Source organism: Eucalyptus grandis, chromosome 6 (assembly GCF_016545825.1).
Source record: "Eucalyptus grandis isolate ANBG69807.140 chromosome 6, ASM1654582v1, whole genome shotgun sequence".
Taxonomy (NCBI): Eukaryota; Viridiplantae; Streptophyta; class Magnoliopsida; order Myrtales; family Myrtaceae; genus Eucalyptus; species Eucalyptus grandis.
Genome location: NC_052617.1, coordinates 11070809 through 11086260, shown reverse-complemented (window position 1 = coordinate 11086260; position 15452 = coordinate 11070809). Strand labels below are relative to the sequence as shown.

At 40.3% G+C, this 15452-nt stretch overlaps 1 protein-coding gene across 1 annotated transcript; it reads right to left on the bottom strand.

Moving 5' to 3' along the window:
- Positions 1-5190: 5190 nt before the first annotated feature.
- Positions 5191-9299, bottom strand: LOC104451367 (ankyrin repeat-containing protein NPR4-like). The gene is made up of 4 exons (XM_039314324.1): positions 8492-9299; positions 6595-7124; positions 6285-6307; positions 5191-5941 (listed from the first exon to the last, which is right to left on the bottom strand). The coding sequence occupies exons 1-4, from the start codon at positions 9297-9299 to the stop codon at positions 5191-5193; spliced, it is 2112 nt and encodes a 703-aa protein (XP_039170258.1).
- Between the last annotated feature and the right edge of the window lie 6153 nt (positions 9300-15452).

Sequence of the window (15452 nt, the reverse complement as noted above, 5' to 3'; positions counted from 1 at the left end):
GGACCGGTACCTATTTATAATTAAAAAAAAAATACTAAATGAAAGTTACGAAGCCCTAATTCGTGAAGCGCTAATTCATGTCTCATCTCTTCCGGTTTCTTCCTCAGTCTTCGATTCTCTCTCTATTTCTTCCTCAGTCTCTTCTCTTCGTCTTCGATTCCTCCCCGAGCATCCACGCCACCGCCGCGGCTCCTCCTCCTCTTCCTCATTCACGTGTAGTTGATTGTTATTTAATGTTGAGCATTCGTTTATTAACTATTGTTTTAATTTTTGGAGATTGGAACTTGGAATTTTAGAGCTCAAAACTTGGGAACCGGACCGGACCGGGGGGTCCGAGAAACCAAAATTGTTTCGCGACTGTTTTATGTTGAAAACTAAAATTTTTCGTGTCAAGATCGGTTCCATGGATCCACCCCGGGAACCGGACCGACCGGCGTCCGGTTCCCGGTGGATCCCTGCAATAAACGGGTGGATCCCGGTTCCAAATTTTTGGAACCGGTCCTTAGCGGGCGGTTCCCGGTTCTAGGTCGGGAACCGCCCGCCCGGACCATGCACACCCCTACCAGAAACAATGCGTCGATGGAACTCGTGAAAATCATTACATGGTTGACTTGACTCGGGTTTGCCGCCATGTCCAGATTCTTTCAAAAGAAATCTCAGTCAACGATTGGCAACTTGCCAACCTGCTTGGTAAAAATGCTTGTGGACTCTGCCCACTAGGAAGTAGACTTATGAGTTTGGTCAAGTCATAAATAATACAACTTAAATTGACCCATTTAACATTTATTGTAGTGTAAATTTTTTGATTCATATTTGACCTAATCCATTTAATTAAATTTAAGAGATCTTATTTTTTATGTTTTTTTTTTCAAGAAAATGAAAATGAAATTGCTAAAGTAAATAGGTGAAGAAGCACAAGGAGTATGGTGGTGACCGGAGTATTCCAAACGTTTTTGTTAGCCATTAGCGTGAGGCATTCTCCCATTCCACCTCCAAGCCAGCTACTGATGCTGCCCACAAGAGACCCTTTCCAATAATATTATTGTGGTATTTTATCAAGTTTGGTCTATCAGGTAACTTGGTGTACTATTGGTCAAGATCGGTCACCTATGCGTGGATTGTCACATCATTCAATATATTGATTTTATTATCATTCTTGATATAGGTAGACAAATGCTATTCTTTGAAACTTTCAAGTTTTGGTACAATATAATATGTGTAAGATGATCTAAAATAGTGAAAATTACCAAAAAATTTATAAACCTATTACAATTACACCAATTCATTCATAAACTTATTTTTTTTGCCAGTTGAGTCCTAAAATTTTTGTAATTGCACTAATTTAGTCTCGTCGAGCCAAATTTGGCCAGCCAGTGCTAATGTGGACACCGATCATCTCTGGCAAACAATTTTTTAATAATATTTTATTTTTCTTTATTTTTTTCTCCTCGTCCTTCCTTCTTCCTCTTGCTCTAGTGATCGGCTAGACCAATAGCTAGTGAGCTCGCCTTGCCATCACTAAGCGAGGGCAAGTAGATCTGGTGAGGGTTCACTAGTGGTGGGGTGAGCTTGCCCTTGCCCAATGGCAGCAAGGTAAGCTTGCCAACCACCTCAAACTAATGACCGGCCATCCCCTTAGGTCGATCGCCGAAGCAAGAGGAAGGAGGGAGGGTGGAAAAACAGAGAAAAAAAAAAAGGAAAAAATCAATAAAATAAAATATCATTAAAAAATTATCCGCTGACGTTGGCTTATGTTTACTTTAGTGTTGGACGGCCAAATTTGGCTAGATTAGTTAAATTAACATAATTGTGAAAGGTTTATGACTTAATTGATAAAAATGAATAAATTTAGGATTGAATTGGCATAATTTCAATAAATTTAAGAATTTTTTTGGTAGTTTTTCCATCTAAAATACCGTTACATTAAACGAGGAAGTAAACAAGCATTTAAAATGTGGACCACATTGAGCAACCGCTTCAAGTATGCAACTATGATTTTGTCCCCCAATTTTATCCGCCTACCTAATATCTTTTTAATAAAAGAAGTCTTCTATAGGAAAACGATGGTTTTGGTACAAATATTATGTGCTTAACGACGCAAGTCAACGGACCCGATCTGGTCATTTTGGTTCGGGAGTCGTAATCGTGTGTATGCTCATTGTCAAACTTGCCAAGTGGAGAGAAAATGAAGAGACAAATCTCAGTGTTTTCCTAAATTTTCACAGTCAATGACATCTCGATTCTTGACTCTAGACAAGCAAACCAGCGCAGCTTACTTTGAATGGTGCGGACATACGTGTCGTCAGGTAAAACAGCAACGAGACCCATCTCAAACGATATAGCAGTTGACTGCAGCGCGACGCATGTCAGCACAGCCATGATCACGTAGTAATGCACGTAAGGTCTCTTGCCAGAAACAACGCCCGAGTATGAGGGAAGAGGCCATTATCGAGCAGGTCATTGCAATAGTGTCAGAGATGATGAACCACTTGAGATGTCTACTTGACCGGAGAAGGGCCAATCCTTGGCCTGGGAATGCTTTATTGTTATAACCACCTGGCAATGTGAAAGCCGCTGCAAACGTCACGGTTGTGATGAGTGTTGCGATCATCAATGACGTCTGACTGTTTTACTTATAAGTTCGTTCTGAACCCAAGACAGCGGATTTTTGTTCATTTGTATTGGGAGAAATCCTCTTGGAAATTCCAATGATGTGGGAGGCGTAGTTGTCGCTAGTTAACCATCGTGACCTGCAAGTAAAAGAAAGACAATTTAGATTTCGAAACCTGGTCTGGAGATTTCATAAATTTCATTGAATTATGGCCGGGCTACTGTATGCTTGCCGAAGAAATTACACGTGTTTCCTTGGTAAGGTCGTTTATGTCGAAGGCAGTTTCGCCTTTTATAGTCCGAGTTGTTTGATCAACTCTCGCATCTTACAACAGGTAAGCTGTGATTTAATCTCTCCTTTCCATGATAGTTAGATGCAAAGGAGTATTACAGTCGTGATCAGGCTAATTTATTAGGCCCTTGAGCTCGACGGTTTCCAATATGCATTTGACAACATTTGCTCTCCCACTTAGCATTGCAACATGAAGATTGTTGGAATATAATATGCGGAAATGACAAGATCTTGCAATTTACGTCAACGCGAAATTGCCAAAGAAATAAACAAGAAATAATAAGGATATCAGAAATTTACGTGGTTCGGTTCGAGTATCGGTACTTACGTCCACGAGGAGAGCCAGTAGCAAATAATCCAATATAATCGGAGAATTAGAGTTTACAATCGCTTACACGTTCGAGTGTTTCTCACACCTAAATTTAACTCAAAACCCAAAGTGTTTATAAATAAATAACTCACTTGGATATAAACTCACAGGCACAAAATTATTGTATGTTCAAACTCCAAAAAAAAACACTTTACGTATGCCAAAATCAGGAATTGCAGCGTTCGTCTTTAGTCCACGTACATAAGTCTTCACGTTCCTTTTTAGCGTTCGTGAGGCTTCAAGGACTTGCGGCTTCAGAAATCTTGTGGATCGTGGACTGCCGAGAAGTTCTTACGTGCGGCTCCCTTTCTCTCGTAAAGCTGTAGTGGCTAAAGAAAAAACCCCTCCCGGAGATGTGCGCTTTTATACATATGTGTGTGGGCCCGAGGTCAAAGGTTTGACCTAGACCCACCTCCTCTTTTAGACCTTCACGTGCAGAGGCTTCATCTGTAGCTTTATATTGTGTTGGGCCTTCGTGGAAACCTTCTTTCGGCTTATGCAGGGTTCCGCAAATAAAAGAAGAAACTTTGCTCCGCCTTTTCCTTTATTCTATTATTTCCTCTTTTGTAAATTTTCAAGAGTCCAATGAAACTTTTCTGTTATTTGAGAAATCTTTATCAATAAATTTGATTTAACACATTATCCGAATTCAAACTCGAGACATTAATTTAACAAAGAATGTATTGGTCATTTACCTTTATCAATTCTCCAACTGGGCATTGCCAAATAATCTTTTATAACCTTGGGGTGTCCACTGCATATACTCGAGATATCGAGCTCTAACAATTGCCGGACCAAGTTGTGATATCCAGAAAATGCTACATAGTCGAGAGAAGTCCTGCCATGCTTGTCAGCTTCTTTGATTAGCTCCGGCATTGCTTTTAGGAGAGCTTTCACTAAATATGTGATACAAGAACAAAACATCATTGAAAGCACATAGAACTTGCAAGTATCGGGATTGAGCAATGTGTGATGGAAGTCGAAAAGTTTCTACTCTGCACAAGCATATGCAAATTTTCCATAAGTAGATACTGGTGTTAGCTGGGTTCACTCCTATGTGGAGGAAACCCAGTGAATTGCAAGCCCAAAAAGGGCTGGTGTTAGCTGGGTTCACTCCAATGTGTTATATGGAAAAATTGAGTTTCTCACTATCTTTAAAAGTGATAGTCACAAAAAGACGTAGTAATAAGAGAAAAAAAGAAAGCAGAAAATCTAAGGTTGGGGCAAAGTTTAATTTACATCAAGCTGGTATCGGATGGTGATTTGTGGTCTGATTGAGCCGAAATTTTGTCAGCATGTTTGTGGTACAATATTCTCGAATTTAAACAGTTTGATTTTCGTTTAGAGCTCCATACACCAGTTTTTTTTGTGAATTGATCAAAACCTGCATTTTTGGTCAAATTTATCCTTGATTTCTTGTGAAATTCATGTGTATTGCTAAGAATTATGTTCTTGAGGTTTTTGTTGCTATGTACCTCTAATATTTGTTAGAAAGAACATGTTCACCTAATTTTGTTGATAGTGAAGATTTTCAAATGGACTTTGGTCCCATGGTTTTCGATCTTCTCACATCGAGGAGGTTTTCCATGTAAAAAATCGTCTTGTGTTCGTGTGTTTGGTATTTATTTTACTCTACCATATTGATTCTTATTAGGTTTACACAAGAATGGAGGGTTATTTTATTACGCTGCGTTAATTCAATATTATTCGAATTATTATTGTCCCATCAATTGAAACTGTTGCTACATCAGATTACGCAATAGTTGAACTCCGTACAAGAATCTAAACGACTTTGAATGCGTAGTCCACAACTAAAACCATGATAAAATTGAGTTCTGAGTTTGCTAAAAACAAGACAAGTCAACGAGAGCCTAAAATCAGCAAAGAGGGAACACTGGTGGTGCTTGGAACGTGGACATTATGACGAGAAGCGCTTGCAATGTGGCCCCAAAGATAGACGAGGTGGCACAGTCCGCTTGATTTCATCATCGACGGAGCTAGTTTTATCGGAGGACTCAGAGTTGTTGTGAACCTTCCCATTACAACTGACACTCCAAGGCTTCTTCGTGCTCTTCTTGCTGAGGAGCCGATGAAGACACACAGGAGTAGAAGTGAAGCTCTTGACCTGGAAATACTTGATCAGGAACGGGATGCTTGATCCAATGACCCCCACGGCAAACTCCAACCACACAACATCGGTCGATATGACACTGTACAGCCCCGTCACGAAGGCAACCATGGTCCCCCCGAGGGAGATGTAAAGCAGTTTCTTACTGTACACGATGGCCCTCCTCAAGGCCATTTCCTCGGCAAGCATAGCTGAGATCAAGAGGAACAGGACTGTCAGGGAAGTAGATACGGCGAGGACGTCGGCTAGGATGAAGACCTTGAAAGCAGTTTGATCAATGAGGATAGGGTGGCCAGGTTTGTGGTTTTTTTGGCCGCTTAATTTCGCCGGAGGTGGGTGCTGAGGGGAGTCATGGAAGTTGTATAAGGGGGATGGCAGCGGTGGAAGAGTGTCAATATCTTCAGGCGTCAAACCACCAGGCAATGTGAAGGCGGCGGCAAAAGTGATGGTAGCAAGGAGGGTGGCGACGACACAGAGGGCATTGGCGTGGCCTTGAGGTCGGCTTCGGGCTTGTCTGAGGCTTTTGGCCAGCCCGGATGGACTTCAGGTATCGGTAAAGGTAGTCCTGCCGATGAGCAATAACGATCAGCAGTTGATAGAAGCAGGTAACGGAAATGGACCATTCTATTTTATGTTAAGGCTCGTGTGATTTTTCAAGGTCGTCAACAGCCTAGATTTCCCGCCAAATAACGTAAACCTATATAGATAGATCGGTTAGAGGAAGCACTAGTTTAATTTCCCCGATATGGATACAATCTTTATAGAATTTTATTGAGTCTACCACGTAGTTCTGTAAATTAGTTTTAATACCTATAAAATTTTTAAAAAAGATTAATATACAAAGCCCGATATATGGCTCCGATAGATTTATTTACTCAATTTACTAAGAAGTACCAGTAAGTAAGCACTACAACATATGACGACAACAATGGGTTACAGAGAAAAAAAAATTGTTGACAATATTATAGAGAATAGAATAAACCAATTTCCAGCTCAAATTTTTACAAAAAATTTGGACCAACTCATATTAAAATTGAGTGCTCTTTATTATTCCGTTGATTTCTCTGATAACTATTTTTGTCCCTCATTAAATTTATGTTACAAAATCCTTTAATTTTCTCGCTATTTCACCACATAACCCGACGCAGAATCCCATGTGCAAAAGATAATTTAGTCAGATGAGCTAATAATTACCTTCCTCTTGGTGTATTGCCACTCAGACTCACAAATATCCAGAAACGTGCAGCCCTCGTCGTTCTTGGCCCTCAGATTCACCCCAGGAATCTTCAGCAACCTCTTCACCATTCTGTAGTTCAGGTCCCCAGCCGCCACGTGCAGCGGCGTGTTCCCAAAGCGGTCGACCTCGTTCACCAGCCTCACCAGCTCGGGCAATCTCAACACCGCCTTAGAGTGTTTCGGCCCGCACTTCAGCGCGAGGTGAACCACGTTCCGGCCCTCGTCGTCGGCGACCTCGACCGTGTCGGGGCAGTGCTCGAGGATCTCTCTCAGGACGTGGAGGTGGCCCGACGAGGCGGCTTCGAGCAGTGGGGTTCGGCCATGGGTGCGTTCCTTGGTGTAGGCCGAGGAAGGGTCGGTTAGGAGGAGGCGGGTGGCGATGTCTTTCTCTCCGGCTTTCGCTGCGAAGTGCAGGGCTGTTCTTCCGTTGTCGTCGGCCTTGTTGATCATATCCGATCCTTGGAGATTTATGAGAGCTTCCACGCAATCTAGGACACGAGGAAGAACTCGTTAGAAAGAGTAGATAGAAATACAATAAAAGAAACGGGAGATGTAGCTGCTGATGTTATGGTTTCTTTATATGTGGGCTAGTCTGCTCTAAGCATAGCATCTAGATGGTAACATCTCCTAAGGGACATGTAATTGATTTAATTGAAGTAAGCCTAGTTTATATTGGTAATTTTGCCACCAAAGTTTGCTTTTTCTTCTTGGGTTTCATATGAAATGCCCTTTGAATTACACAATCCGCCATTGCCATCATCGATAGGTTAGTTTAGAGTAAGGTGATTGGTTTTTGGTGCGGTCCGGCCCCACTCCGAAATTGGTTTAGAAGGGTTGGTTTTTAATTTCTGGAACCATAGATTAGACCGCCTAAAAGTATAGTCATGTTGCCATACTTTTGTCTCTTGTTGAAATTGAAGGTTGACTATGAGATACATCATAGAACTAATTAAAGAAGATGGGGATGATAAATTACAAAAGCGCATGTCTTTTTGGATTTTGTTATGGGTTTCACTACATAGTATAGTAGGTCAATAAAGCTTGAAGAAAATAAAAAATCCATTTTCAAAATTCCTCAATTACCATTCACGCAAGTTTAAATACGTTTCTTTTTCTTTTTTCTTTTGGAAGACCGAGAGATGCCTCAATTGATTTCGGTTGTTAATAATACAAAGTTCAAAGTGATCAATTAGTGCTGGTACGAATAAACTCCCTCAGTTCCTTCAACATCATATGCCTTCACATAGCATTTCTTGCTTGTTCATGTACGTTAAAAGAGTACAGTTTCTATATTTCTTACCAAAGCGTTTGCTTGAACTAAAAAGTTGAAAGGCGACATGGGCTAAAAACATATCGATGCTTTGTAAAAATGGAAACGCACACTTCAGATCATACTTGATTTTGCGCTGGACGGAACCTCCTTTCTCAAAAATAAATCTGCTAGTCATATGAGTACCATAGTTATATTTTACATTATATCAAACACTTGCATGTTGCAAAAAAAAATAACTATATGTATAGTCTTAAGACTGGTACAGAGTAGAGTTTTCTATGTTTGGTAAATATTTTTAGTCTATTATTAGATTGTCAATTCCATGCAAGTACTTTAAAAAATCTATTTCCATAGTGCTTTCCATATATCTGCTTTGACTGGTAAGCGTGCGACTAGCCCCTACGGATGAGCACCAGAAAGGATAGAGAAAATAAGCCTTATCTACTAATAGAGAAAATAAGATGCTATATGCACGTGTGATGCCACGTCATTTAATTGATTTATAAGTCCTAATAAATTGATTTTCAGAAAATAAAGGACCATGTAATTACTCATTTTAAGCATGTATTAAAATTGACATACTCCTACTTCCAGCAAGAACAGCAGCGTGCAAGGGGTTTTGGCCTTCCGGGCCCCTCAAAGCGCGATCCCGAACACCTTCTTCACATTGCCTGCCGCTCTCCAAGAACTTCACCATCTCCTTTACCACTTTCTCAATCCCTAACTCAGCCGCCACATACAATGCGCTCTCGCCGGCCTTGTTGACGCTCCCCACCATCTCTTCATCTTCGCTCCACAGTAACATCCCCATCTTCTCATTCCCGTTCCTCAGCGCCTCGTGCAGCGCTGTGTTCCCGGCCCCGTTCGTCTTACTCAGCAAGCTGGTAATGATCCTGGCTGTGCCCCCATTCTCCATCTCTTTCATCTTCTGTGTGCATGGCGTCTCGGTGGTGGCCTTCCCCTCCCGTAGCTTGGCCTCGGAGAGGATGGTCTCCATGACTTTGAAGGGGCGTGTCCGCGCTGCGATGTGGAGCGGCGTGTCCGCGCCACAACAGGATTTGTCGGGCTTGTCAACGAGCTGGGCGCACTCGCGGCAGGAGTTGTTGGGCTTGGCCACGAGCTGGGGGCACTTGCGGAGGACCTGCTTGATGAAGTCCTCGTGGCCCGACTCCGCCGCGAGGTGGACGAGACTGTTGCCCTTGCGGGTCTCTAGTTTGAGGGGGTCTAGCCGGGGTTCGTCTTCTCCATATTTCCGGATCGAGTTTTCGAGGGCAGTGAAGTTGCCTTCTTTGGCGGCTTTGTACATACTTGGGTCCATGTCCTTCGGTGAGGGTTTACCGTCCTCCTTCATCTTCATCTCTTGTTCTTTTTCTCGAATTGCAGACCTCATCTTTAGTGTGTGGAGAAAGTAAATTGAGTATTGAGTGGGGAGGAAGAGATGGAGGAGGGAATCGCATGTTATAAGATCTATAAGGTTTCCTGCGTGGTTATTGCGGGGCATTTTCCAGGCAAGTAGGGAAGAACAAACCTTACACGTCTTTGATTTGTGAGGACGACTTTTATCGTGCCTCCTAATTTTTGTATGAACCGAAAATGACAAATTATCAGTGGATTAGTTAACTAATCAAGCATCTTGACAAGAACATTATTATGTCAGCGCGTTCCACTCGTTTGATTCTATGGAGAAAGGGGCTTTGCTTAGGACACGAGATGAAGAGATGGCCGGAGAGATTGTGGTGGAGGGGCTCGATGGGGACATCGAGGGCCTAATCACCCAGCGGAAGCTCTTCAGAGCTAGTCTTGCTACGTTCCAGCCTCGAAAATGCGGGGTATTGAAGAAACACCGGCTCTTTTCCTCTTCTCCAAACTTTTCCTTCTTAGCTGCTATGTCCAGATTCTTTCAAAGAAAAGTCAGCCAACGACTGGCATCTTGCCAGTCGTTGCTACAATAATAATAATTTTTTTTATACTAAACATGGTCAATAATTGTCCCCAAATTACTTAAATAATGTCGGCTCCAATCGTTTGAATGTATTCATGAACAAGAGGGCCGACGACGGCGGGTTGTGCACGTCAATTTCGATCCCCAACGTGCAAATAAAAATTAGGATTATTCGTCATGAAAATAAGGAGTCTTTATTAAAAAGAAAATAAAAATAAAAAAGAAAGAAAAGTGGGTGGAATGGCGGAATAGAAGTTGGAGAAATCTTTCCGGAAGATTTTGAAGCTGACAAAACATTTCTATCGCTAGTCTTGATATCATTGGTTTAAAGTCTCAAGACTTTGTAAACTCAAGACTCAAGACTCAAGACTCAAGACTCAAGACTCAAGATTATTCTCACTGACAGTCTTTCTAATCCAGTGACGTAGGATATCCGAAGCAGAAGTATATGGTTGGGGATTTGATCCAATCCTCTGGAATAGATCCCTTGGTTGGATAATCATTTCGGACTCTTTTGATTCTTATCTAAGATCAATTGAAGATCTGATGGTCGACAAACATTCTTGGAATGTTCTATTCTTGGAAACCAAAATCTGATTGGATGGGCTTAACAGATTGATGGGCTATCATCGAGATTCCTTAAATAGCTCGGATGATCTTCTTAATTGATTCCGTCCAACGGGTAGATTGGAGGAATTCCTTTGGTAAGTGCCAACGGCTATGATGGCATAAAGGAGTATAAAAGGAAGACGTTCTAGTTGTTCTAAGTGTGTGATCGATAGATAAATTCCGAGTACGAAGAACCTTGATTGTTAGTCGAGACAGTTCGAGCGAAATTGTATACACAGAGAGTGGTTGTACTTGGTGATACCTTGAGCGAGTATAGTAGATCATCTACATCTAGAAATCAAGGAAGATCAACACTGTAACATCTCTTTGTTCATAGTGGAATCCAGCCAATCGGCTGTCAGTGCAGAAGAGTGGACGTAGGCTTGAATCAAGCCGAACCACTATAAACCTCGTGTTTAATTCTCTCTTTCCTTTACTCAGTCTTACGATTCATTTTTAATCCTTCATCTGTTTAAGTATTGCGTAAACTGCAAGAAGATTTTTCATAAACCTATTCACCCCCCTCTAGGTACTCGTACTAGTATTATCAATTGGTATCAGAGCTTGTGTTCTTACTTTATTTGAAGTGTTTTACTTGAGTAAAAGATCCATGGCTAGTATGCTAGCACCAGGGCTGGTGGAAGGGCAAAGCAATACAAGACCACCCTACTTTGATGGAAAGGATTACAACATCTGGAAAAACAAGATGAAAGCTTTTCTACGATCAAAGGATCCTCTCGGAATGGGATGTGGTGGAAAGAGGAATTACTCCTCTTGCTACATCGGCATCCGAAGAGGGAAAGAAACTGTGAACCCGGCGAATGTCTCAAGAAGAGATAAACAAGAGACAAGCACTCGATGCAAAAGCAATTTACTCTTTATATTGTGCTTTATCACCAACTGAATATAACAGAATATCTTCTTGTGATACAGCAAAAAAGAAGTCGGGACAGATTACATATCACTTATGAAGGGACAGACCGAGTGAAGGAGACCCCGAATCAACATTCTCCTTGGTCAATATGAAGCCTTCAAAATGAAACAAGGAGAATCTATAACCGACATGTTTAGCCGTTTTACAGATATTGTCAATGGCCTTGAGAATCAAGGACAGAAAATTTCTGATCCTATGAAGGTGAACAAGCTCTTTGCGTGGACTCTCCAAGGATTGGAATCATATAAAGACTTCAATAAGAGAGACGCAAAGAATTATGCCATTATCTGTAGACGAGCTGATTGGAACTCTTCAGTCTTATGAAGTGGAACGAATTAATGAAGATGAAGACTCAAGAGGTAAGAAATCCATTGCATTAAAATCTAACGATGATTCTGATGATACAGACTCTGAAGAAGATCTGGATGATGAGGAGCTTGCTCTTATGATTAGAAGGTTCAGAAAGTTGAATAGAAAAGGAAGAAGGTTCAACCCAAGGAAACAAAGTTTTCAGAAACAGCAAACCAAGTTTGTTGATAATGAGGAACCAAACAAAGATGTAGTTTGCTTCGAATGTAAGAAAAGGGACACATCGAGACCAAATTGTCCTCTCTGAAGAAGAAAAGAGGAAAAGCTGAAAAGTCTCGAAAAGCTCTCAAAGCCGAAACTTGGAGCGATACGAGTGTGAAGAAAGTGATGAGGAATATGCCAACCTATGTCGATGGCACAATCGGACTCGGACTCTGGATCGACTCGGAGGCAGTGAATGTGAGGTAAGTGATTATAAAATTCTGTCAAAGTCTCTAAATACATTGATGAACTATGTTTTAGTCTTAAGACTTCTCTAAAAAGGATTTCCGAACTGAAAAGGAAAACTTAATTTTAAAACAAAAGGAAAATATTTTAGAAGAAAAAGTGAAAAGTTTAGACTTGAATTTTCTACTCTTAAGGAGAATGAAGATAAACTTTCAAAAGAAAATGCTTTCTTAAAAACTGACTTATCAAATATTTCAAAGAAATTTTCAATAGGGTCTGAAAAACTTGAAAAGTTATTTCAGTCCAAAGACCTTACTTTAACAAGTCTGGTTTTGGGTATGACAGCAGAAACAATTCCTTTGATTGATTTTCCAAAAGTAAAAAAAAGAATTAAGAATAGACCAACAAAGGAGACTTACAAAAATCATTTCAAGAAAGTCTTTGTAAAGTCTGTAGGTCGAAGTGCTCTAAGGTGTTCAAAGTGTAACAGTCAGGATCATTTTGAAAAAGAATGTCCTATGGTTTGGAAGCCTGTTAAGAGAGTATGGCCTAGTAATGCTTATTCTACTAACGCCAAAGGACCCAAGAAAATTTGGGTACCAAAGAAAGCGTGAGACTCTTCTTTGAATGCGGGTCTCACAAAAGAAAGTAAAGTGGTATCTTGACAGCGGATGTTCAAGACACATGACGAGGAGACTCAAATTGCTTCATAAAGATTGTTCAAGTGAATGGTGGAAAAGTTTCATTTGGTGGAAACAGCAAAGGAAGCATTGTGGGTTTTAACCGTGAAAATTGGAAATCTCACAATAAGCAATGTCTCTCTAGTGGAAGGACTCAACTACAATCTTCTAAGCATTAGCCAATTGTGTGATACTTGGTTTCAAGATCTCCTTTCAAGAAGGCATGTGTTCGGAATTAGCAAAGACTCAACTCGCTCTTTCATGGGTCGAAGACATGGAAATATCTACCTTCTTGATGTAAAACCAAATGAAGCACAATGCCTAATCTCAATTCAAGATGAAGTAGTCTTATGGCACGAAAGCTTGGCCATGTCAATATGAAACAATTAGCCAAAATCTCATCAAAGAAGCTTGTTCGAGGTCTACCTAAATTGCCATACCAAAAGTCGATTCATGCACTCCATGCATTCTGGAAAGCAAGTAAGAAATTCATTTAAGCAAATAAACCATGTTTCTACTAATCATGTACTACAGTTGCTTCATATGGATCTCTTCGGACCAACCGAACCCGAGCATTGGAGGTAAATATATGCCTAGTAATTGTGGATGATTACTCCGTTTTACTTGGGTATATTTTCTCTCAAGTAAGTCAGAAACCTTTTCGTATTTTGAAAAATTTGCCAAAAAGGTTCAAAATGAAAAAGGATGTGCAATTTCAAGCATAAGAACGAGATCATGGAAGTGAATTTGAAAATAAAGATTTTACGAAATTTTGTGATAAATCTGGTTTTAATCATATGTTTTCCTCTCCATATACTCCGAGCAAAACGGAGTCGTGGAAAGAAAGAATAGATCTCTTCAAGAAATGGCTAGAACACTTTTAATTGAAAGCAAAATTTCTTCACGATTTTGGGCTGAAGAAAATTTTTTTAACAGCATGCTATATTATAAACAGAGTCTTTTTAAGACCTATTTTGGAGAAAACCCCCTATGAATTGTTCAAAGGTAAAGAGCCTATTGTTTCATACTTTCATGTGTTTGGTTGCAAATGTTTTATTTTAAAAAATGCAAATGATAGAGTTGGTAAGTTTGAAGAAAGATCGATGAAGGCATCTTTCTTGGATATTCTACATCAAGCAAAGCCTACAGAGTCTACAACAAGAAAAGCCAGTTAGTAGAGGAATCAACAAATGTTAAATTCCAAGACTCAATGCAAGATGAATCCAGTCAGACTCAGTATGAAGAGTCTGAACCTACTCCAGACCTTCCAATGCTTACAACTCAAGAAGCATCTCATTCTCTGGAAGTCCAACATCAAGAAGCACATGAAGATTCAAACAAAGAAAGAGAGCATCAACTAGGAAGAACAACCGAGAATCGGAAGCATAAATCCGGTCATCTAAAGATCTCATTATTGGCGAAATGAATGAAGGAATCCGCACCGCATCAAAAAGGCATGAAGAATCTAGTCTTTGTGGCTCTCATTTCTGAATCGAACCAAAAAGCATAGAAGAAGCTTTATCGATGAAAGTTGGATCGAAGCTATGCAAGAAGAACTCGGACAATTCAACATCAATGATGTCCGGGAATTGACAACTAAACCAAAAGGTAAAAACATTATTGGAACCAAATGGGTATTCGAACAAGATGAATGAAGAAGGAAAAGTCATACGGAACAAAGCAAGACTCATGGCCAAAGGATATACGCAAGAAGAAGGAATAGACTATGATGAGACTTACGCTCCAGTAGCAAGGTTAGAAGCTATTCGTCTATTACTTACGTTTGCTTGTTATAAAAATTTCAGGTTATTCCAAATGGACGTCAAAAGTGCATTCCTAAATGGATTCATCCATGAGGAAGTCTATGTGGAACAACCACCTGGGTTTGAAGACCCAAAGAAGCAAGACTCAGTCTTTAGACTGAAAAAGGCCTTGTATGGTTTAAAGCAAGCATCTCGAGCATGGTACGACAGACTAAGTAAATTCTTATTACAGAATGGTTTTGTCAAAGGTAAAGTAGATACTACTTTGTTTATCAAAAAGGAAAGCAAAAGCTTTTTACTTGTTCAAATATATGTGGATGATATTATTTTTGGATCATCTAATGAAAGTCTATGCGAGAAGTTTTCTAAGTCTATGCAGGATGAGTTTGAAATGAGTATGATGGGAGAATTAACATTCTTTCTTGGACTTCAAGTTAAACAAATGAAGGAAGGAACTTTTATTCATCAAGAAAAATATGCGAATGACCTTGTCAAAAGGTTTGGATTGAAAAATTGCAAAAAGACTGACATACCAATGTCATGTTCTCAGAAGATAGACAAGAATGAAGAAGGGAAGAAAGTAGATCAAAAGCTGTACAGAGCATGATCGGCTCACTTCTTTATCTTACCGCCTCTAGACCTGATATTTTGTTGAGTGTTTGCATTTGTGCTAGGTTTCAATCGGATCCCGAGAAATCCCATCTCGGTGCGGTAAAACGTGTTATCAAATACGTTGCCTCATCTTCAAGCATCGGTCTCGGTATCCCAAGAAGGGAGACTTTAAACTTCTAGGATACACAGATGCAGATCTGGCCGGTTGCAGAGTCGATAGAAAAAGCACCTCTGGAATTTGTCAAAT